General features: G+C 39.3%; 1 protein-coding gene across 4 annotated transcripts in view; it reads left to right on the top strand.

The window, feature by feature from the left end:
- Positions 1-24,184, top strand: part of LOC127579780 (septin-9-like) — a 222,034-nt gene that overhangs the window by 48,888 nt on the left and 148,962 nt on the right. Inside the window, exon 1 of one of the 4 annotated variants that reach the window (XM_052032704.1) lies at positions 4,148-4,319. The exons of the other annotated variants lie outside the window; for them this stretch is intronic. Within the exon in view, the coding sequence (XP_051888664.1) occupies positions 4,280-4,319 (40 nt within the window). The 5' untranslated portion in view covers positions 4,148-4,279. Of the gene's footprint in view, positions 1-4,147; positions 4,320-24,184 lie in introns of those variants that run through there. 4 annotated transcript variants of the gene reach the window in all.

The following is a 24,184-nucleotide window of genomic DNA, read 5'->3' as shown; positions in this document are numbered from 1 at the left end:
CTGCTGGTGTCGGAAATGGCATATTTGGGTAACCTCAACTTTCCTTTCATCCTTGGGCCTGTCTGTGCACCAATTTGAAGAATGTCATTCAATGATAAATGTGAGGCAGTTTGTTCATAAATACAATTTGCATAATCCTAAAATGTACAGGAAAGAACTGAAATTCAAGACCCCATACAGCTCCCCAATTTCACTGACTACTTAGAATCGGTAGAAAAGAAATTTCTAGGTACAGAAGAAGAAAAATGGTAAAGACTTATATTTTTAACAGATTGTATTGGATTGAATTTATGTCCTTTGCAGTAGCTAATTCAATGTACATTTTTGTTTTAACCAGCATAATTGACTCATTTCAAATAAACCGGCCAGACTAGATTCAGCCTTGGCTCTGCCATCACAGCATAAGGTGAACCTGCCTTGTACTGGCTGGTGGCCGCACATCAGATATAGTATGTGCACGGCCAAGTCCTGTGGGCTATAATGATCTCATCTGAAATGAGCACCACAGTATTTGTTTGTCCTTGATGCTAAAAAGAATGCGTTAGGCTAGTGAGCTGGAGTGCCTGATTTGCACTAACAAGATAAAGTCCACAGGAGTACCATGGTCATCGATTTTATATATATATATATATATATTTGAATGATTTTTGCTCCTTGGATCTGAGTGCAGGCCAGCCTCTTGTTCACACCACTGACTAGTCAGTAGATGCTTTCAAGGCTTTCTTTCAAATGTCATTTGTTGTGCTAATGCAGATGTAGTTGGGATTTGGAATCTGTATTCAGCCTAAACCAGAGTGTGATACTGGCATGTGTTCCTGTAGGATTAATTCCTAAAATGGAGTGCTCTCCGGTATGAGTGAGAGGGAGAGATAGCTAGTTGATCATTCTCCTTGCAAATGTGACAGTTCTCCCATTCCTTCAACATCCTCTTACCTACATTAAAAAGCATTCCTTTACAGCCTTCACCTCCAACAAATCAGAGGTCTAGGATATATTAGACTGAGGCCATCCAATCACCTCCTTTTGCAGTTTTCCTTGCCAAACAAACTTGTCTGATGCTTCCCCAACCATCTCTAACCTTGAGGTTTCTTCCTTATTCATTTTCTTTCTTATTTTCCCTCCTACCCTCTAAGTTCATCTTGTTCATAATGCCTGCCTCTTTATGCCTTTTATCTCTTTTCCTTCGAAACAACTGGCCCTCCTGTTGGTCTTATTAGTGCTTTTGTTGACTGTTGAACCCCTCTTCAAATCTACTGATGGCATTCTTCCCAAACACCAACTCTTGACCCTTCTTTGCAAGCTACTAGCCTATATCCAACCTCTGTTCCCACTTCAAAGTCTTTCAGAAATGTTGAAGCTTCCCAGATCCATGTTCATTCTTCCCATTGACATTCTTCTGAGGTTTCTGCCCCTTTTTGAAATGCAACTGATGATTTCTGTGTCGGTTTCATTTTCAAAGACAGTAAATGGCATCTTTGTGATGATGATGTGTTATCACCCAACCCCCCCACCTCTCCTGCCATCTCCCCCCCACCTCCCCCTCCCCATTATCTCCCCAATCCATCATCTCTATCTTTCTGCGGGCTGTGACCTGAGAGGCTGCACTATACTCTTCAACAGCCTTTTGATTGTCCATCGGCGAAGTGGTGTGGGATTTCAGTTGCCTGGTTCCATTCTCATTCAGTAATGGGCAAAAGATCACACACAAAGGATGCCCTTCCTGCTGCTGCACTGTTGGTCTGATATTCCTCCAGGATCTCCTCTGGATGGCCTCATTTACTTGTGCCTTTTTCCCATATCATCTGAGTTACTGCATTAAGATTCCACATGAATATTAAGATATCTTTATAGGTCACATGTACATTGAAACACACAGTGGAATGTATCTTTTTGCGTAGAGTGTTCTAGGGGCAGCCCACAAGTGTCGGCACACTTCCGGCGCCAACATAGCACGCCCACAACTTCCTAACCCCTACATCTTTTGCAAAGTGGGAGGAAACCGGAGCACCCGGAGGAAACCCACGCAGTCACTGATATATTCCCTCAACTAATTCTATATTGACGCACTTTCAGAGTGCAGAAATGTTCTCTGAGACAAAAGCCGTCGTCCTTATTCCCATCATGATCTCCATTCCCTGGAGATGGATTCCATTCCTTTCCCCAGCAACCATCCAAGCAGGTGTCTCAATGCTCACAACCCTGCTGTTGAAAATGATCCTGAAATATGCTTCAGATCTCACAACTCACAATTAATATTGGATAATTCTAACTCTTTTGCCTAGTTTGACTCTGTCCTGTTTTGGCTAATTTCTTGTTGAAATACTTGTCAATACCACTGTTACCTCTAGACTCCAGTGTAGTGTCTCCCTTGTTTCACCCTCTGTACATTTGAATTTATTTGCAATTCTGCTACACATCTGGAACTAAATCTGTTCGCCCATTATTCATGTACTTGTTGACCTACATTAGCTCCTGGTTTTAAGTCTCATCTGTTTTCAAGTCCTCCTTCTTTCCTGTAATCCTTATCAGACCTGCATTCCTTCCATTCCACTCTTGAGCGTCCCAGTTTTATTTGTTCCCCAACTAGTTGTCATGCTTTCAGCTACAAAAGCCCTAAGCTCTGAAATTCCCTACAATCTCTCTTCCCCTTCTTAACAATCCCCTCTAATCTTAACCCTAATATTTCCTTAAGAGACTCATCGTCAAATTTTATAAAACTTTTTTTAAAATCCCATAGTGTAGGTTATTAACATTTCCATGAGGTGGGCTAATTCTTGATTAAAAATCCAGTCTTCCTGCTTTAGAGTAAGAACTATATTCACCAAAGAGTAGGTATGTGGACATTCTAATCCAACCTCTGTCATGGGAGGAGAATACCAGCTGGACAGAGGTAGAGTCTCAATGATGTGCTCAAAGGTTCACTGAAGAAGTGCAATGTCCCCACCTTAATCCTGGGTATATCTGGCCCATGACTGCTCAAAGTAGAGAAGAAGCCTTCAGGATGGTACTGAGAATCTGGAAGTCGTCCATCTGGAGCACACAGAAACCCGAAGTGCCGGAAGGAGCACAGCCCTCACAATCCACCCACCCAGTCAGACACCACCTTCCCCATCTGTGGAAGAGTCTGTGGTTCCCATATCGGCCTCATTAACCAAGTCAGAATCCACAATACTGGAAGGGAAACAAGCCGTCCTTGATTCTGATTGACTGCCCAGCAAGAACACTAGCTGTGACTTGAGCCTTCTGACAGGCACCCCTAATTCCTATTATAAAGCAAGTTATATTGGTAAACTTGGCAATCATATCAGTTCAACTTGAATAATATAAAATCTTACAATGAGAACGTTTTAAAATTTTTTATTTAATAAATGTCAGCATTGTAATGACGTGACAATGCTGATAGCTTTATCTATAGGGTAAAGGAGCACGATCTCTTATTTGATCACTTTGTCACTCTTCACTTGCATTGTCCAATTTTGTGCAGTGTTCTTTGTTTTCTAGATAGTAGCTTAATCTGCAAGAAATACCGTGTTAATTCAGCTCCATTCCCCCTTGTGCAGTCATTTTATTGGATGCTTTTATTATTTGTCATTTTGTAATCTGATCTACCCTGAAACCATTCTTACACATCTGTTCTGATGTCCTCAAGCTAGCCTGTTGGGAATCAGAAGACTATAATGCATTGGGTTAAAATTTTAAGTGGTGGAAAATAATACATTTGACTTTTGTTGGAAGCTGCAATGTACCCTCAATTCTAGAAGTACCTAGTAATTGCTTTGAATAATTCTCTTGTGATATTTCATAGAAGTTCCTTCTAGTAAATTGGACTGCAGTATCATCTTCCTCACCTTTTTATTCTCTATATAATTGTCATTCTGACTAAAAGGGATTAAATCACTTTATCAAGGTAAAAGCAGCCAAAGCATTATAATCTAATGTTATGGTGAAACTTTTTTTAAACTCCTATCCAAAATTAAGTTTGAACAATTTGTTTTAAATGATTATCAGTAGAATTACATTGTACAGATGTATATTTAGGAAACACAGTTGCCGTCTTCTGGTAGGTTATTTTAAGCTTATGAATGTAGTCACGTGCTCAGTTTTTAAGCCACAAGCTGACAATGCTGCTTCAGTGTGTGGTACAAACATATGATCAGCACATGGTAATGTGGTAATATGGTGCATTCATGATTGCACAGATTGAAGAAATTATATCAGGCAGGCACTTGTAGAAAAGCAACTCCTGGTACGATAATCTGTGTGCTGTGGATACCACTAAATGCTGTTTGTTGTACTAATGGACAGAGTCAGAATTTCAGGTACGTTACAGAACTTTTATTTCTTAAATTTTTTGGTGCTTACTGTGAACTGTGTAAACTGTTCCATTTGAGGTTTGCATTTTTTTCTGGCCAAGATTCCTTTTCCTGAGCAGACAGTGTCTGTCTTTCATTTAGGCTTCCTACTAAAATTATCGAGGCTATGAGTCTACAAAAAATGTACAGTTTATTGAAATAATGAAGCATTTTTGTAGCTGTGTTGTGCTTCTAATCAGCAAATCTTTTTTCATCAACAATAACAAGTTAAATCTCTATGTGAATCTCTTTCTAAACTGCAATGATTTACAGTGGGGGCAGAGAGGAATGTGTTGCTCATAATTCTGCCTCCGATCCAGTACTGCAATTTGTAATCTTAAAGTTACTGTTAAAAGAAAATAACCACAAAGTGCCTTTTCTGTATTGACTGACTTTTTATTTTTAAAAAAAAGTGTGTGTGTGTGTGTGTGTGTGAATAGATTATATATGGTTTGCACCACAATTGGAAGGGTGCTCCAAATAAGGAAGGGTGAATGCTGACAGCAGCTAGTGGAAGATCCAGCTGCAGTTTATTGGAAAATATTTAATGTGAGCCTTTTCATAAAAGCAATCCAATTTGTTGGCACTTTTTCCCCTTTATCAACTGACATTTTCTTGTTAAGTTTTGAATGTTATTGTAGTCTGCAAAGTATTAATATCTTGTTTCTTAAGCTTGACATAGGGAGGTCACTATTGAACTTTTAATATCATTTAATGTTAAGATGTTCTACAGATATTAATTGACAGTCATGAAAATGCTGGTTGAATACAATTGAAAATGTTAAATCATGTGAAGCATTTTGCCAAGAAATTTGAGAGCTCATTGGAATGAATGTTCTTTTTAATATTGAGAGGAGTCAATGATGGTGGTTCCGTTATAAGGTCGTAGTATGAAGGAGAAGTTCCAATATTATTAGCAACTGCGAAGGAGACGTTTTGATGAAGTGTTAGCAGCCTTAGCCTTCGAATTAATACGACTAATCAACAACCTCCTTGCTTCTGGTCGTTATCGTTTCCTCTGTTCTTAAGCTGCTACTTTCTGTTTACTGTTCTTACTCTTCCCTTACTCCACTGTTGTTGTTGTTTTCCAATTTGTTAAAAGTTACAGGTCATAAGATGTGATTTAGATGAAAATCATTGATATTATCTTGTGATGAGAAGGAACTCCTTACCTGGATGTAATCACACAAATGAAATTGACCATATAATTACAGTATATTCTGCTAGTTCCATTCAATGAACTAATGATTATCCTTGGTGGATAGTCTTTCCATTGTGGATGTTGTTGAGCAGCATGCCCATGGATTGTCTTGAGCAAAGAACAGAAAAGCATAAAGCTGACACCTCATACTTCCCAATGGATATAGAAAATGAGATCATTGCCTGCTCTACTCTCCTGGGTATCAATTATTTTGCTTGTTTATTTTTAAGGTCACAACTAACCTCCTCGATACAGGGAGAGTTATTTTCAATTTAACAACCTGTTATTCATTATGCTTAATTGAATTAGGAAATTTTGACATTTCAATAACAAAAAAATATATTAGGTACCAATACTACTGTTAATGGCAGGAAATGTGATGGTTAATTGATACTTGACTTCAGTTGCTACGAATTAACATCAGAATTATCAGGTTCAAGAGCCAGTTACCAAGTGCTATTGATTGAAGCAACTAAACTGATTTGCTCCTATGTCCTGTTTCAGTTGCTACCTATTTGTATGAATGGCTGTTAACAGTCTGTTAATAAAGCATGCTGACAATACAAAAGAAGGCTAATGTCTTGTATGCTAGTAATCTAATAAAGGTACGGATGTTGCCATAATACACCATACCACTGCTCTATACTGATGTACGATAACTTACTGCTTTTGTTTATATATAAAACAAAATCCTTTGTGTACTTATTCCAAGACAGTTTCAGGATATTAAAACACTACGTGATTTACCAACTATGGATGAACATGGCTTCAAACTAATGTCTTAATATGCTTACATGCTTAAGAGTCTTAAAACTGTATGAGCAAATGAATGGCACTGTCATACAATTCCATGGAAATAATTGGTAGCTAAACCCACCTGCATTACATAAATGATAAATTATGCAATTATTTGCCTCATGCATACTGAAGAATAAGCTGTAAGAAAATAATATACCCTCATTTTCAAAGGGATGATTCTGTCTGATTAATCTCCTTTGATTTATTCTTTACTGATGTTCCATAGACTGAGGACCATTTTCTCATTTAAGAGATGAGGATGTGACTGGTAAGACTATTGGCCAGCATTGATTTCCCCAGAGGTGAGCTATTGTCTTGAGCCACTTTGATCCTTCTGATGAAGATACTTCTACACCTCTGGGTAGGAAGTTCCAAGATCCTGAATCAGCGATGATGAAGGAGCAGTAATGTACTTCCAAATTGAAATGGTATGGGATGAGAGGAACCTGTAGGTGATGGCATTGTCATGTGTCTCCTACCCTTGTCCCTCTCTGTGGCAGAGGTTGCTAGTTTGGGATATATTCTTAGAGTAGCCTTGGCAAGTAACTGGAGTGCAATTTTCAGGTGATGCATGCTTCACTGTTGGTGTGTCAGTGGTGGAAGAAATGGGTGTTTTCAGGGGGATGGATGGGGTGCCAATTAACCAGGAGACACAAGAGACTGCAGATGCTGAAATCAAGTCCTGATATAGGGTTTTAACCTGAAACATCAACAATCCCTTCCCCTCACCCCAATTTTTTTTTTCCCTGGATGATTTTTCCTGGATGATGTTGACCTTTAGTGTTGTTGGACCCGTGCTCAACCAGACAAGGAGAAAACATTCCATCACCCCTGATCTTTGCCTGGGAGATCAGATAAGTTGTTTACCACAGGATACAAGCGCTTGTAGACTGTGCTTGTATCTGATGTTGATCTTTCGATTGTAACTTGCAGGATGTCAAAGTAAGGATTTGACGGTGATAATGCTATTGGAAATGGAGGATGGATAGACTGTCTCTGGGTGGAAATGGTCATTGCCTGAACATTTATCTATGTTTTGCATAGGCTGTTTCATTTTCAGAGGAATTGTGGTTGTAATTAATATTACACAATCATTAGGAAGTATAACAGAAAGAAGGAAACAGCCGATGATCAGGCTTAAGGATATTGTCCTGAGGAATTCCTGCAATATGTATTGGAACTGAGATTATTTGCCTCTATCGTTTTTTTTTTGCCAATAAAGAGTTTTGTCCTTGACCCCAGTAGCTTCAGTTCTACCAGGACTTCTTGATGCATCGCTCAGTGAAAGTGCTCCTTTGATGTCAGGAACTTTCATTCCCATTGCTTCCTGGAATTCCGATCTGGTCTATGCTTGAACCTAGGTTGTAATGAAATCTAGAACTCAACAGTCCTGCAGAGCCCAAAGCCCAAAGCAAACATTGGTGAGCAGACATTGATAGCACTGGCCAGACATTCCATCACTTTGGGTAGATGTCATTGTCATTCATAGTTGTGTACAGAACTGGGTTCTTCAGCCCACTTGTGTCCCCACCAAGCACTCATTTACACTAATCCTACATGAACCCATTTCACTTCCCCAAGTTCCCATAATTCTCCCCAGAGTCTACACACTAAGGGCAATTTAACATGGCCAATTAATCTAGCTACCTGTATACCTTTGGGATGTAGGAGGAATCCAAAAAAACCCAGAGGAATCCCACGCGGTCACTGGGAGAATGTGCAAACTCAACCCGGGAGCACCCGGACGTTAAGAATGAACCCAAGTCTTTGGACCTGTGAGGCAGCAGCTCAACTAGCTGTTCCACCCTAAATTGTACTGGAAGAGGTAGGAGAAGAGGGTTGTGCTGATTATGTAGCACAAATTTTCAGGCATAGTACAGCAGGGATGTTGTCTGGTCTCAGAACCCTTGCTGTATCCTGTGCTTTCAGCCATTTCCTGATGCTATGTGAAGTAAATTGAATTGTCCCTTCTAGAGATGGCAGGTACTTCAGGTAAAAGCAGAGATGGATCACATCCTTGAGATGGTTACGTGTGCTTCAGCCTTGACTTTGGCATTTGTGCCAGGCTCTCACATCTTTTGAGGATGGGAATGATACTGGGACTGCCGTCTCTCATAAAGTTGTTTAATTTTCCACCACCATTCACAACTGATGTAGATTTCCAGGTTTAGAGAAAAAATTCATAAAAAGATTATAAAATTGTAATGAAAATTCAAGATGGATAACAATACCAAAGGTATCTATTAACTGGGCAATGTAGGACTGACTTAGTGGCGGTCCTTTCCATGCTATGTGTGGTGGTCAAAGGAAAAGCCTGAAATAGACTGGAATTTATTATAAATCAATACATGTTACTAAACAGCATAGAAATATAGATTTTTTGCTTTAAAATGAGGATGTTAATGCACTGGAGAGGCTTCAGGGGAGATTTACCACCATGTTGCCTGGGATGGATCATTTCAATTGTGAGGAAAGGCTGCATTTGTTTTCTGTGGGGCAGAGACTGAGGGGGAATCTGACTGAGGTGTGAAAAATTGAGGGGCAATGGACAGGGTGGAAAGTAAGAAACTTGGTTTCCCATAATGGAGACAGGGCATAGATTTAAGGTGAGGAATAAGTGGGCTAGAAGGGACCTGAGAATAAAAACATTTGCTCGGGTTGGTTGCAAAATTGTCAGGAGTCTGGTATCATTATAACATGTAAAAATTGTCTGGATGTGTACTTGAATCACAAGACATAGAAGGCAGTGGGCTCATTACTGAAGTTAGTATAGATAGGTACTTGATGGTTTGTGTGGACACGATGGGTCAAAGGGCCTGTTTCTGTGCTTTGTGATTTTGACTCTATGACTAAACCCTTCAGTAAATGTTTAAATTCATATTGATTTTGTAACTACTATGTGTAGCAATTGGAGAATTCAAATATCAGCAGGTAACAAAACACATTTTGATCATTTGGGCAAATGAGTTACTCCAACATCAAGGTGACACACGAGTAAAATATTGCTGGTGTATTGAAAACTCAACATTACCACAGGCCAAGAGATTGCTGTAGTTTTTCATGTCTTGCATCTGTGTGTGTCCATATATTTCAGGAAGGGGCTTATGCCAAATCATACAATGCCTTAATATGCTTCTGTCTTGCAGACTGAATTTCAGTCTCTGTACCTGCAACCTTCCGGTGGACGTTGAGTTGCTTACCTTGCTCAAGGCACTGGGACAATCCAAAAAGTCCACCCTTTAATGTAAGCAATACTAGTGTTGATTATGTTGTGGAGTCAAGCCAGAACCTATGGCCTAAACATTCAGAGCTGTGCTGTTCAGGGAATGGTAAAGACATACAGATTCGATAAATACTCTTTTCCAACAAATGCTTTTCTTAATAACATTTTTTTTTAAAGTTGATTCCTGACTTAAAACTGTATGAACGTTTGAACAACTGTCTTCATGTACTCAGACGTTTAGATACTTAATGATTCTTGTCTGTAGCCAATATGACCTGAACCAGCTTTTCTCCAGCTGAATGCAAAGTGTCAGAGGTCATTGTTGTGACCACAGACTGGTACAAAGAGCACTTTATGATTTTTCTTAAACGGTAATGATCACCCTAGCAACCAAAGCGTGCAGGGAATTCTATATAGTTTTGGATGTATTTTCTTTATGCTGACATTGACCGTTTATTCTTGACCATGAACAACCATACTAAAATAATGCATTCTGTTGAAAATGCCTGCAATTAAATACAGATTTTACTGTTGGTCTTATTTGCTGTTAAATGCATGCTTTAATTATTCTTTTGGAAATGACATGGAGAAGATATTTCTAACTTGATGTAATGAACTCTATCACTTGCTTGCTAATACTTTTTACATTCCAGTATAGCCATCTTGGGTGTAGATGGTAGGTTTCTAATCAGTTAAGTAGGTGGTCATGCACTGTTGTGTGAAATCCTGACATTGCATAAAATATCAAACTGAAAATTGTGCTTGGCAAGACTAAATACCCAGACAATAGCCATGGGACTGTTTAAATTTCCATATAGATATTCATCCAAAGTATCCAATTATGTTATTTTTTTAAACTATCACCCTCAGTTTTCCTTAGTGTACCGTTTCCTGGTGCAGTTATTGGCCAACCTGGTGAGTTCATTCATTTCTCTTCTGTAATGTACAATTTGATTTGAAATAATTTCTGTGTTAAATCTCTAATGATTACTTTCCAAACCTGCTGAAGTTTGCAGTGAAGGGACTTGGAGACTGTTGGGTCGCCCACAGTTTAGATTTTTGTTTGCAGAAAGATATTTCTCCCGAAGTGCTTTGTCAATAAAGTATTTTGTTGGTGATACGTGATTCCTGAATGTGGAAGGATGAAGTTGCTTGTCAATAAACACCTCCTGGGCATCCACCTATGTCAACACAAGTTGTGACTGAAATGCTAATACAAACTTATTGGACTCGTTTAGCAAATCATCCTCTTGGGTAGCTTGGGCTTGAGAATGATTTACTTCTACTCCAGTTTTGTTGGTTCCGGGGTGCTAATGAGACTAACCCTGGAACCACAGATTCTTCCACAGACGGTTATCGACAGCGTGGGCAGGTGGGAAGTTTGTGAGGTGGTCCACTCCTACTGTTTACGCAGAACCTCAGTGTGCTACTGATTCATAGCCACAATGTTCCAAACACCATCCCAAACACTTCTTTGTCCACAAATGCTCAAAGTGGAGCAGAATCTCCCAGGAGTCGGTGCAATTTGTTTCTTTTCTTCAAGGAAGGTTTGAGCACATCTTTGTCCTTCTTTCTCTGTCCAGCTGGTAGTCTCTTATCGTGACCGTCTATTTATCAAATGTGTCTCTGGGCAATGGCAAACAAAGTGCAGCTTCTTCAAATGGAAAACTTTGACCGGAGGGCATAACATGACCAATATGCTCATAGTGTACTAAAATAATATTTAATGTTAGTCATTGCTCAGTCATGTTACATGAATGTGCTGAATGATAACTGGAACAGGCAAGGCCTAAAATGAAGAGAAATGTCAGAAGCAGTTCTGAAGGTAACACAAACAAAACTCGATTGTCATAGTGATTAGACCTGGCTTAATATGAAAACAACAGAAATTAACAATTTTGGTGTCTATCTTCAATGTAAGTTGCAGATGATCTTCTCGCATCACTTTTTTAAAAAATAACATTTCCTTTATAACATGCAACATAGAACACGACAGCACAGTACAGGTCCCTGTGCCCACGATGTTGTGCTGACATTTTATCCTGCTCTAAGATCTATCTAACCCTTCCCTCTCACATAGCCCCCTATTTTTCTCTCATTCATGTGTCTATCTAAAAGTCTCTTCAATGTCCCAATATATCAGCCCCCACAACCTCTGCAGGCAGTGTGTTCCACGCACCCACCACTCCCTGTGTAAAAAAAAAAACTTACCCCTGACATGCCCCTTATACCTTCCTCCAATCACCTTAAAATTATGTCCCCCCGTGTTAGCCATTGTCACTCTGGGAAAAAGTCTCTGACTGTCCACTCAATCTATGCCTCTTATCATCTTGTACACCTCTATCAAGTCACCTCTCATCCTCCTTCTCTCTCCAAAGAGAAAAGCCCTAGCTCACTCAACTTATCCTCATAAGACATTGCTCTCCAATCGAGGCAATATCCTGGTAAGTCTCCTCTGCACCCTCTCTAAAGCATCCACATCCTTCCTATAATGAGGCAACCAGAACGGCACACAGTACTCCAAGTGTGGTCTGACCAGAGTTCTATAGAGCTGCAACATCACCTCGCGGCTCTTGAACTCAATACCCCAATTAATGAAGGCCAACACACCATATGCCTTCTTTACAACCCTATTGACCTGCATGGCAACCTTGAGGGATCTATGGACGTGGACCCCAAGATCCCTCTGTTCCTCCACACTGCTAAGAGTCTTGCCATTAACCTTGTATTCTGCCTACGAATTCAATCTCCCGAAGTGTATCACTTCACACTTATCCGAGTTCAACTCCATCTACCACTTCTCAGACCAGCTCTGCATTCTATCAATATCCTGTTGTAAGCTACAGCAACCTTCTGCACTATCCACAACACCACCAACCTTTGTATCATCAGCAAACTTCCTGAATAAGCCTTCCATGAGGAACCTTAACAAACGCCTTACTAAAATCCATGTACACCGCATCCAGTGCTCTACCGTCATCAATGTGCTTTGTCACATCCTCAAACAATTCAATCAGGCTGGTGAGGTACGACCTGCCCCTCACAAAGCCATGCTGACTGTCCCTAATCAGCCTATGCTTCTCTAAATTCCCATAAATCCTGTCTCTAAGAATATCCTCCGGTAATTTGCCCTCCATTGAAGTAAGATTCACTAGTCTGGAATTCCCAGGGTTATCCCTACTTCCTTCCTTAAACAAAGGAACGACATTTGCCACCCTCCAATCATCTGGCACTACTCCTGTGGCCAATGAGGATGCAAACTACCCATCTTTTTATCTGTTCTTAAATACTGGCTTCTCATTAGGGTCTTCAAGCTGTTATCTGGAGATAATATTGGCCAAGGTCAGGACTCTATTCTAATTGACGAAGCTGTTAAAATTTAATCTTTTTCATGACAGCACTAAAATGTGTAGCAAATTAAAGGTTTCCTAACTCTAGAATCATTTGGTTTCCTTTTCCATCACTGGAATTTATTTGTAGGTGCCAAATTGTTTAGTCTGTTGATTCTTGAGCCAGCTGAGCTTATGAACAAAGATTTGTTAAATTTATATTTACTTCTAATTTCTGGCTAGTCCAATTATATGACACACAATGCATCATAAATCTGGTTATTACAAATTCTGCCAAAGTTAATTTATAATGAGCTTTAGATATACATGTTGCAATTCTTTAATGCTGCTGGTGGGAATTGAGATGATGGATATTATTTCCTAACTTTCTTACTCAAGATTTATTTATATAATTTAACATGAGTATGCAAGTATTGATGTGGCAATAAAAATCAGATTTAATGTTTCCAAAAAAGTGGATGTCTTTTCAATGATCAAGTAACAAGTTTACAATTTGTAATTATCCACTCTTTTTTTCCCTAATAGTCATAGAATCCCAAGTGAGCTGTCTGAAAATTCTCAATCCGTTCTTTTGAAAGTGTGCATTAATGGCACAAAAATATAATTCAATAAGTAATAAATTAGTTGTCTTAAAAACTATAAACAGATCTGATGTAGGGAATGGAAAGAGTTGCACTAATGCACAAATGCAATGGGAATATTTTACCCATTATAGTCAACATGTTACAGAGGACTGACTGCTAAAGATTGCTGTTCCATCTGCAATTGGACATCATGTTGCGTAAATATTGCCTAGGAGTAACTATCGAACTATTAGGGAGTCCTGCAAAATGATCCCAACTGTCACTTGGGTCTGGACAATGAAGACCTTGGCTGACCCAGAAAAAGTATTTTTTGTTTTCGAATTTCCTCTAGTCAATGGAAAAAAAACCTGCTACCCACAGATAGGTGAACAATACTGCAAGTAGTCTTTCTTATTCTTACACATATACTTTTAAAAATGCAGCCTTGAATCTACCTCCAGGAACTTGTCTGAATCCCTCCAGAGCATGCAAAAAATGTTGTACCCTCAGCTCTGGCTGACAACCTCAAAGCTCAGTGATGATCTGGAAGAAGTTAACATTCAGTACTGGGCCAGCATTTATTCAAAATTCAATGATTTGTCCATGTAGAGACAGTCTGGACCTTCTGTCAATTTAAATTGACAGGCCTCTCCAATTCTACTGTGTTTTGAGAGCAAGGAGCACTATGATACTAGGGCTTTCTTAACTAGACATTAATCTGGTTCTTTTTGAATCTTGCCTTGGAGTTCTTCCTCCCAACACTGAGGAGAACATTACTGGCCATAATATTGCAGTAGTGGTTTTACAAATTTCTTGAGGAATGACATTGTAGAATACCTCTATATTGCTTCATGCAAACATTTGTGGCCTTCATTATAGCACTGTGAAACTTTCTATCACACCTAGGTGTCCTCCTCCAATTGATTTTTATACACATGCTTAGCATTTGTCCTTCGCTTGTGAATTATAGTGAATTATAGACTATTTTGCCATTAGTCTCACAGGATTTAAAGCTTTTTTTTTCTATTTCTCAACTGTTTGTATACCAGTGTCTTGCATGGGCTTGCAGACATTTTTCTATATTTTTAAAAGGACAGTTGAAGAGGTTGGGGCAGGTGTAAACTGAAGTATACAGGGATTCAAGCCCAGCTGAATACAAAATTCATTGACACAGGCCCGTCAGCCTCAATTGCCACTCTCCTGAACTTGCCTACTCTGAATGTACAAAGGATTTCTTGCTGGTCAGAAGCAGCTCTGGAGTCCTGCAATAAGATCCTGAATGGCACTTGAACCTTGGGCATTGCTATGGACCAATCCTGCATGAGAAACATCTTCATAGATTTGACAGCTGGCAGAACCCCACCCACAGCTTTGGCAGTTAAAACTTAAATGTTGCTGAACGTCTCTGACATTTGGGATATTTTAAGACCTTTAGAAAAAGTTCTGCACTGCTTAAAATATATTTATAAAATAAACCATCCAATCCTGTTTTGACAAAGGAATGAGCATTATCTTCCCTGTAGTCTTCTAATCCCCATTTGAAATAGTGGGTGTTGTGGTTGTGGCAGAAACCTGACAACTGATCTTCCCCAACATAAATGCAGAGGAATGCAGGATCATCACTGCTACTGAACATCATTGGTGGTCTAGTGGCTGAGTGTAATGAAAGATAAACTAAATAACCTGGTGAGTAAGTGTGAGCTTTCTGCATTTGGCTACAGATGTGTGGAAATCAGAGAATGTGAGTTGAATGCTGAGACCACTCATCAGGTCAAGCAGCATCTGTAGTAATAAAACCAAAGTTAATGTTTCAACTGGAGGTTTCAAGCATTCTCTCTTTTTTTTTATTTCAGATTTACAGCAGTTAGTTAAATTTTTACTTACTGTGGAATTACTGGTATTGACTTAAGTGAATGTCAGCTTTTCTCTTTAAAAATTGGGATTTAGCAGCAAAATCTGGGCCATAATAACATCTTGTACAACAGTTCCAATGTTGATTCTTTTTTTTTGCATCGTCTGTATCTGTTCACAAAAGGGAACAAATGTTTCATCAACCTTTTTTTTCCTAATCATGTTCTTTAAAAGATCTAAAACAACAGATTGTTTTTGGGGGCTTCTTCAGATCACCCTTGTTCAAGTATATTATGAATATGAATTGTAGAATGCAGCTAGTTGTATTCATGAAAAAGGTGGGTAATATAATTGAATCTAGACTTGTATAAACATTTTTTTGCTGCCTGAGGAAATTGTTTCTCTTTTGTTTATGTGTAGATACTTAAAATATACCATTTTTATACGATGACTGATCTATAAAATGTTGTTGATTCAGCATGCAGAGGGCTTAAACACACACAAACATCTTTTTACTGTTAAGTATGGTTGGCCATTTCCATGAGAATATGTTAAAGTGATCTGAAAAGTGTGATTGCAGTTCTCTTGTATTGATGCATTCATTTCCAAGTACTGAATAAGTAAGGATGAGGCAGATTTCATAGCATTTGGTCCTTTTCTAAAAGTGCTCCTTTTTTTCCAATATGCTTTGTAGATAAAAATATTCATGGGAATAACTTTTGGTTTTTGCAGGAGGTAATAATGTTCAGAAGTGTAGCTTTATGATTTCACTGTGCTCATTACGTTCAAAGGTAAAATCCACTGAGGTGGAAAAAATAGCTGTTCACTGTTTGAATCCACTGTTTATTCAAAACTGTGCCTGGCTGCTTAGACATGTACTTAAGGTAGTTTGTAAAGCTTTAAGATGAAAGGTGGGGTTCGAAAACTAAATTGGCATATCTTTTCAAGGAGCTAGCTCAAACATGATAAGTTGAATGGCTTCCAGGATTCTATCCATCAGGATCCATATACTTGTATGGGAAATTTGAGATTTTAAGGGAGTAACCTCACAGACCTGTGTGTGGGCAGGCCACCCTTTTTTTGTAATTGTGTTCTTGCTGCAGAAAGAAAACTTACTGAATTCTTTATTAACAATATACAAGGGTCCATATTGTACATTAGCATGATACGATTTTACTGAAAATGACCTGGTCACAGTTAGCTTCATACTGCTGACCTGCCAATCAATGTGAATGATTCTTTAAATGAAGAAGCTGAGCATCAAGGGACACATCAAAGCAACAGATAGTTCCCAGCTACTAAGACATCAAGGGGGAAGCTACTTAGCACAACCACAAGGAGGACTGTCCAGGTAGAACTATCCGTTCAACCTGTTCTTGTCCAATTCAACTCGGGTCTTCCTATCTTGACTCAATTCTTATTCCCTTTTGTCCAGCCTTAGCCCACCTACATTCTTGACATCTTGGACACACTTTGCTACTTTAATGATTTCCTAACTCTGTCTCTTTGTTTTCACTGCTGACATCCTACACTTCATTAAGACAGCCTGAGGGCCTATGCTACTTCCCTGAACCAAGGTGTAGGTAAACCTGACCATCACCACACTCCTTCCCTGACATTCTTACGTTGAACAATCCTCCAACTCCATTCACTTCCACCAAATTTAAGTTACAGCTATGAGAATTCATAAGTGTCCAAGATAGCCCTACCACTTTCATACCTTGTTTCCCCTCTCACCTTAAACCTATGCCCTCTAGTTCTTGATTCCCCAACCCTGGGAAAAAGACTGAGTGCATTCACCCTATCTATGCCCCTCATGATTATATATACCTCTATAAGATCACCTATCCGTCTCCTACACTCCAAGGATTTAATTCAACAATTTCAGAATATTGGCAATTCTAACTTTTGGCAGTCCATATGTCTAGCTTTCAATATTTCCTTTTTAAGAATTTTTAGAGAACTATTTGGCTTCTTCTAGATCTACGATTTGTTATTCACCAATCCTTTTATTACCACATTTCACCTTGTACTGCAACTCCATTTGCTAGGCTATGTTCTTTAACTAATGCTTTCATTTTAATCATGTTTAATTAAGTCATGAGATTGAATTTTGCTAAGACATATGATGTACTTTGTCAAGTGCCTCCTGTAATGATATATATACGCTATTAATTGGATGATCATTTTCTATTTTCTGTTACCTTATGAAAGAATTCAAGTTAGTCAAAGGTGATCTTTTCACTTTTCACTTTGATATCTTTTGAACTTAATTCCTTATGTACTTTCACAAATATAATCCCCCCCCCCACCCAACCACACCCATCCCCCACTGGATCCTCATCCTTTGAAATTTCCTCACCACCAACATTTGACTGATGAGTCATTAGTCGATGATTTCATCATTCCTCATTTTTGAACATGACTGTCGATTTTTTAAGTTCCTCATAGTTATCTATTTTTAAGCTTTCCAGTGTCTCTTCTGCCTCCTCGTAATCACAGTGTGGTAATGCAGAATAATAAATAAGGCATTTAAGTTTTGAATCTTGTTACAAAAGCCTTCAGAAATGTATATCGTCTAGACATGCAAGTGTTTTTCTGCTTTGTGTAATCATTTTTTTGGAGAATTGAGTTGTAATAAACTTGCATATTTTGGTTCTGTGAAGAATGTTGCCGATGTCTTTTTAATGCTATTAACTTGGAAGTACAGTTGTTAATTTTTAATTGTCCCCCTTTTTAGCTGTCTCAATCATAGAAAAGGCCATTGCTGACTTCTTCCTTTTGCTGCTTGCCAGCCATATCAACTTTTCCCTCCCATATTCATTCTGTGTTCACCCCTGAAAGAAAGCTCTCTCCAATTTAACCTGGATCTGCACTTGCAAAATCTTCTACCATTTGAGCTGGTGCACTGAACCTTTTCAGCAGCTGTCCTTCCCTCCCCCACCCTCCTCACAGATCTCAGTTAACTTCTCATCCTCATCACTTGAGACCAGTTCCCATTTAAACCATTGCTCTTCTCACCCAGTCTGTTCCCCTGTATAGCCCACATGTCCCTTCACTTGGCAAAGGGACACTGATCTTAAAGGATGTGCCAGGGATCTGGTTGAGTCATTGTCTGAGAAACTGTTCACTGTTCTGATATCATCCACACTTTAACCCCCAACTTTTTGTCTGCGGCCAATTGCCGTATTAAACTCCTCTCCCCTGTTTGCTCCTTTCTCGATTCCAGCAACAATCGTGAGAAGCTCATGGATTAATTGACAAAGTTTGAGACTGTGTCTTGGTCTGCTGCTCTTCCATTCCTTTCCAGCCTTTGGGACCAAACTTGCTTGCATCTTTCTCTTGCTTCTGCTGCCTCCTCTTGTGCTCTCTGTGAAATTGACTTATCCATGAGCCCCACTTCCTGTTCCAGTCCAAGTTCTGGCTCTGTGTTTTCTGATATTACTAATAATTGTCTTTCCTTGGTTAGTTCCCTATTTTTAAATCTGTTGTCACTCTCTCGAAAATAACTCTTGCAAACCATCCTTTCCAAACCACCAAAACTCCTTTACCTCTTCAAGTGAGCATGTCGTAGTCTCGCGAATTCACATTCAGGTTACCCTGTGCCACATTTTGAACACCTCTGACCAAATTTCTAAGCCCATACTGCAAACTGGAAATTTCAAAAGCCTTATCCCAAATTATATATTTTGTGCTTATGGACTGTAGTGGTATTGTTTTGAAACATTCAGATAACATTTTAAGCAATAATGGAAGAGAAATTTTAACAAAAGTTGTCTCTAACACCTCAAGAGTTAAATTAACAAGAAGAGTCAATTATGGAGTTTAAAATGATGCAATACTGTTGGCTGAAAGGCATGCCACATCGGCAGAGTTCCAGCCATTCCGAATTGAATCATTTTACAAAGACCTAAGTGACCCTTTATGTGGATATAAAAGAATGTTGCTAGACAGAAGTGACTATTATCTGGTCATTATCTAAATGTCATCTTTCCTTTAAAGATCTGCTGTTACTCAAAATTTTGCCCTGCTCCATTTCCATGTGTTTAAGACATGCAAGTCTATCTTATCTGCAGTGAAATGTAAGAAATTGGACAGCATTTTTCGAGGCTTGTATCATATTGTAATACTTAAGCAATTCATATCATCAAACTTGCACTTTTCAACATGTTAAAACAAAGATGCCTATGCATTTGGTTTAGGGTGTTTCTACTGTTCCAGAAATTGGCTCTAAAGAATTTTCAGATTTACTAACATTGTCTATTTGAGAATTGGGCTACAAATGTGTAGTAGAAGTCACTGATTAGATTTGAGTGTTATTCATACTAAATGAATTTACTAAATACATCAAAGATAAATTTTAATGATTCTGCAGCATAGCCAATTGTAAACTAGGGAACATGGGATAGTTGGATGATGTTTGTTGGAATAGCTCCAGAATGGTCACCATGGGGAGTCTCACTGCCTGTTAGAAGTAGTGATGACCTTTCCTGTCTCTGGTATGTGTTGCCTCAGGCCAGAATACTAAGCTTGCACATGGTGGGGCAATGTGCCGGTTGTAATTCAACATGACTTGTATTGTTATAGGAAGTTCACAACTGGGGTACATTTCTCTAAGCTGTAATTACAATGGATGACAAATCTAGGAGTGGTGACCATAAACTTACTCAATTTAATTGGCACCATAGAAAGCCTTTAAAGAGAATTATTTTGTTTCCACTCTCCAGAATTAGTTTCCTAAGCTTCTGAAAGGTGGTTGCCAGAGACCATTTGGGGTGGGATTTTCAGTGTTAGGACTAGGTATACAGCTAAAAGAAATGTCAGATACAAGGTGGGAGTCAAGGTTATACAATGCAATCTTAAAAATGAAAAATTAGAAGAATAAGGAGCATGGTGATAGGTTTGCAGACAACATGAAAATCAACAGAGTTATGGACAGCGAGGAAGGTTGTCAAAGAATTCGGCAGGCTATAGACTAATGCTGGGCAGAGAAATGTCAGAGGGAGTTTAATCCAGGGAAATACACTTTGGAAGGTTAACTGTAAGAGGAATGCATAGAGTAAATGGCAGGACCCTTAGCATTTAATGTACAGAGGGATTTTAGGGTGCAAGTCCATAGTTCCTAAAAGTGGTAACACAGGTAGATAGGCTGGGTAAGGAAGGTGTATGGCATACGTACCTTCATCGATTGGGATGTTGAGCATAAAAGTAGGGAAGTCACATGGCAGCTGTGTAAACCTTTGGTTAGGCAACGTGGAGTGTTGTCTGCAGTTCTGGTTGCCGCATAACAGGAAGGATGCGGAGGCTTTGGAGAGGGTTCAGAAGAGGATGTTGCTTGGATTAGTATATTAGCTATAAGGAGAGGTTGGACAAACTTGGAGTCTTTCCTCTGGAGCATTGGAGACTGAGGAGCAACCTGATAGAAGTATATAAAATTATGAAAGGCACGGATAGGGTAGATAGTCAAAATCTTTTTTCCAGGGTGGAAATGTCAAATACTAGAGGGCATAGTTTTAGGGTGAGAGGGGGAAAGTTTAAAGAAGATTTAATAGGCAAATTTTTTTTACACAGAGTGGTACATGCCTGGAACAGGGGATGTGGTGGAAGCAGATACGAAAGCATCTTAAAGTTTCAAGAGGCATTTGGACAGACATGTGAATAGACAAGGGAATAGAGGGACGTGCCCTTTGTGCAGGCAAATGGGATTAGTTAGACTGGCATGGTGGCACATGTATTGTGGGCCAAAGGGCCTGTTCCTGTGCTGTCCTGTTCTATGTTCTAAGGGGTGCTTTGGTGTGTGGAAAAGATGAGGGGAATACAAGTTTAAGCTTGGAGACAGAAGAGACTACAGATGGTGGAATCTGGAGAAAAAAGCAAACTGCTGGAGGAACTCAGCGGGTCAGGCAGCATCTGTGGAGGGAAATAGATAGTTGACGTTTTGGTTTGAGACCCTTCATCTGGACTGAAAGATAGCCAGTATAAAGAGGTGAGGGGAAGGGGTGGAGCAAGAGCTGGCAAACATCACGTGGACCCAGGTGAGGGGGGGGTGATAGGCAGATGGAGGAGAGAAGAGTGGAAATAGCGAGAGAGGCTGGGAGACGAGAGGTGGAGACAAAGGGCTGCAGATGATGGAGTCTAGAGCAAGGAAAGTGGAGCATGGAAACCAAATAAGGGAAAAGGGACGGGGTGGGGGGAGCAGGTTACCTGAAATTTTAGAATTCAATGTTCACGCTGTTGGGTTGTAGACTACCCAGGCTGAAAATGAGGTGCTGTTTCTCTAGTTGGCGTTTGGCCTCACCCTAGTAGTGGAGATCTCTGAGGACAGACAGGTCGGTGTTGGACTGGAGAGGGGAATTAAAAATTTAAGTTTGTTCTCTTGATTGTTTAATTTTAAATTGCTTCACAGATCCACCATTTACCACTATGAATATATATGTCTTATAAAGTCAGCTCAAAGTCATTATTGTTTGTAGAGTATCTTTCAGCATGGAACATGATGTTCTCCCTGCATTTGCGAATGTATTGTGATCCAGTTGGACAGCAGAGTCGTGTGGAGTGCCTGCATCTCACAACACAACACTGTCATAAACACTCAATTTGTGTCAATAGCCTGAGATTTAACTTGAAGTTTGTGTGCTGTCTTGTAAATAACCTCTTCCTTTCTAAGTATAATATTTTTTTGATATATGTATGTATAATATGCCTCAATACATTTAAAAATTAGTGATTCTGATGGTAGTTTTCCTCTGGATTTGTTGATGGGCATCAACACTTCTGTGGCAAGTTCTAGGTGAATTTGGAACAGCAAAACTGATATTTTGCTGTTTTTTTTCTTGGTGAACATTTGCACAGCACCTTGCATCAAAGGACTGTGTATGTAACATCGAGAATGCATAGCACTGCAAGCCATAGTGGTGCTGACTTGTTACTGGATTATACCCTACCTAGTTTAAATGTATCACTTCTGAATAGGACTGGGACAACATGGTTGTCCTAGTTGCCCACATTGGGAGCATTGGTGTGTATGACAGAGCTCAAAAACCATTTGACTTGTAGGTTGAGTGAATATCCCCTTTAAAGCACAAACCAGATCCTGGAGTTTGAAAGAGTGAACAATGTTGTGGCAGCCCAAAACTCTGCGTGAAGTTAGAAAAAAGCAATCCTCCTGACTGATACTGAGCCTAAAGCGCACAGCACACCAATACATCTTCTTGTGTCATGCAAGTTAAAAGATGTTTTGTTCAGAGATGTTGTGCAGAACCAGAAAGATCACTGTAATCCAAACCTATTGGAAAGAATAGAAGACCATACATTTCAAGCAAAACACCAGAAGCAGGATGAGAAAATTAGGGAGTATTCTATCTGAACTTATCCTTGCATTGCAACTTGGTGCCATTTTGGATCCTGTCATGTGATTTGCTTTGTGTGAGGACAGGTAGATGAACAAACTCAAAGGTATTAGGCATGCAAAAACAGATACTTAACCACATATATAAAACTGTTGTGTTCATAGAAATGGCTCCAAGAATGCACATGAACTTTGTCCACCACAAGCAATTGGTATAACTGCTGTCCACAGTCAGAATTTTAGCAGGCTATGAAATGATTTGGTGAGACCAGCTTGATATCATTCAATCTACACTTTCAATTTTGACAAGTGCTCCAGTTGTCAAAACAAAGGTCATGTTTTGACAGGCTGCAGATCCAAGGATTAAGAAGATGAGCTGCAGAAACAATTTGAAATGACAACAGAAAGGAAGACTCCATAGATTGGAAAATCACTCAGATATTGAAGGATTGGAATTGTTCTCAATATAAACCACAAGATCGTCTACAATTCCAATTCCTCATTGAGTGATTTTGAGGTATGGAGCAGGTAATGAGCAGTGCATTAACATGTAAATTGATACAGTTGCTGACTATTCAATTATGAGTCAAGCTGCTTCCTTAGCAAGTTCAACTGCAATACCATTGACAGAAATCAGCATCACATTGGAAACGTACACTGAGATTTTGTATTGCACAATGTAACATGACAGTGAGTAAACTTATCCAAAATTGTAACACTATGTAAACAAGATATCTTTTAACAGACCTGGAATGGCTGAGTCAACTCCAGCTGGTCAGGAAGGTTTTCAACATGGATGCTTCATGTTGCACCTTAATATATCACTAGTAAGATATGACATTATTCCAGTGCAACTGTCTTTGAACATAACAGAGTATTCTGTGGACATTTGTGATCAGACCAGATGCAAGACCAGCCATTTGCAAGCTCAGACCATCCCATATGCTCTTTAAAAAAAAAATCAAGTTGAGAATTAACTGGATGAATAGAACAAAATAATGCACTTGTGAACGTCAGCCAGAGTGAGTGGATCTTATTTAGGGCAGATAAAACTATGAGGCATTGTGGAGACTGCAAGCTCATGTTAAATCAAGCTTCAGCTGATGAGTGATAACAGCCATCCACCTCACAAAACTCACAGGCATAGTTGGCAGAATCAAATGTATTCATATCATTGGACGTCCCCCATGCTTACAGACAACTAAATATTGACATAGATAGCAGCAGGAGCTGATCATTGAGTTGCATAAAGGGCTCTACTCATAGACAAGGCTACCCTGTGAAGTTAAGTCTTCATGAAAGCTTTGCCAGGCCGTGATTGATATAATCTTGTAAAGAAAGAATCGATGCTCGTGTGACCAATACTGACTTGTTGATTGCTACGAGCGCAGAAGAAGTAGGTCTTTTGATTTTGAAGGGAGTGTTTAGAGATTACACGAGAATAATGTAGAAGTTGAAATGGAGCAAAAGCCTATTTCTGCAATAAAAAACAGTACTC

Source organism: Pristis pectinata, chromosome 18 (assembly GCF_009764475.1).
Source record: "Pristis pectinata isolate sPriPec2 chromosome 18, sPriPec2.1.pri, whole genome shotgun sequence".
NCBI lineage: Eukaryota > Metazoa > Chordata > Chondrichthyes > Rhinopristiformes > Pristidae > Pristis > Pristis pectinata.
This window is presented reverse-complemented; position numbering and strand designations above follow the sequence as displayed.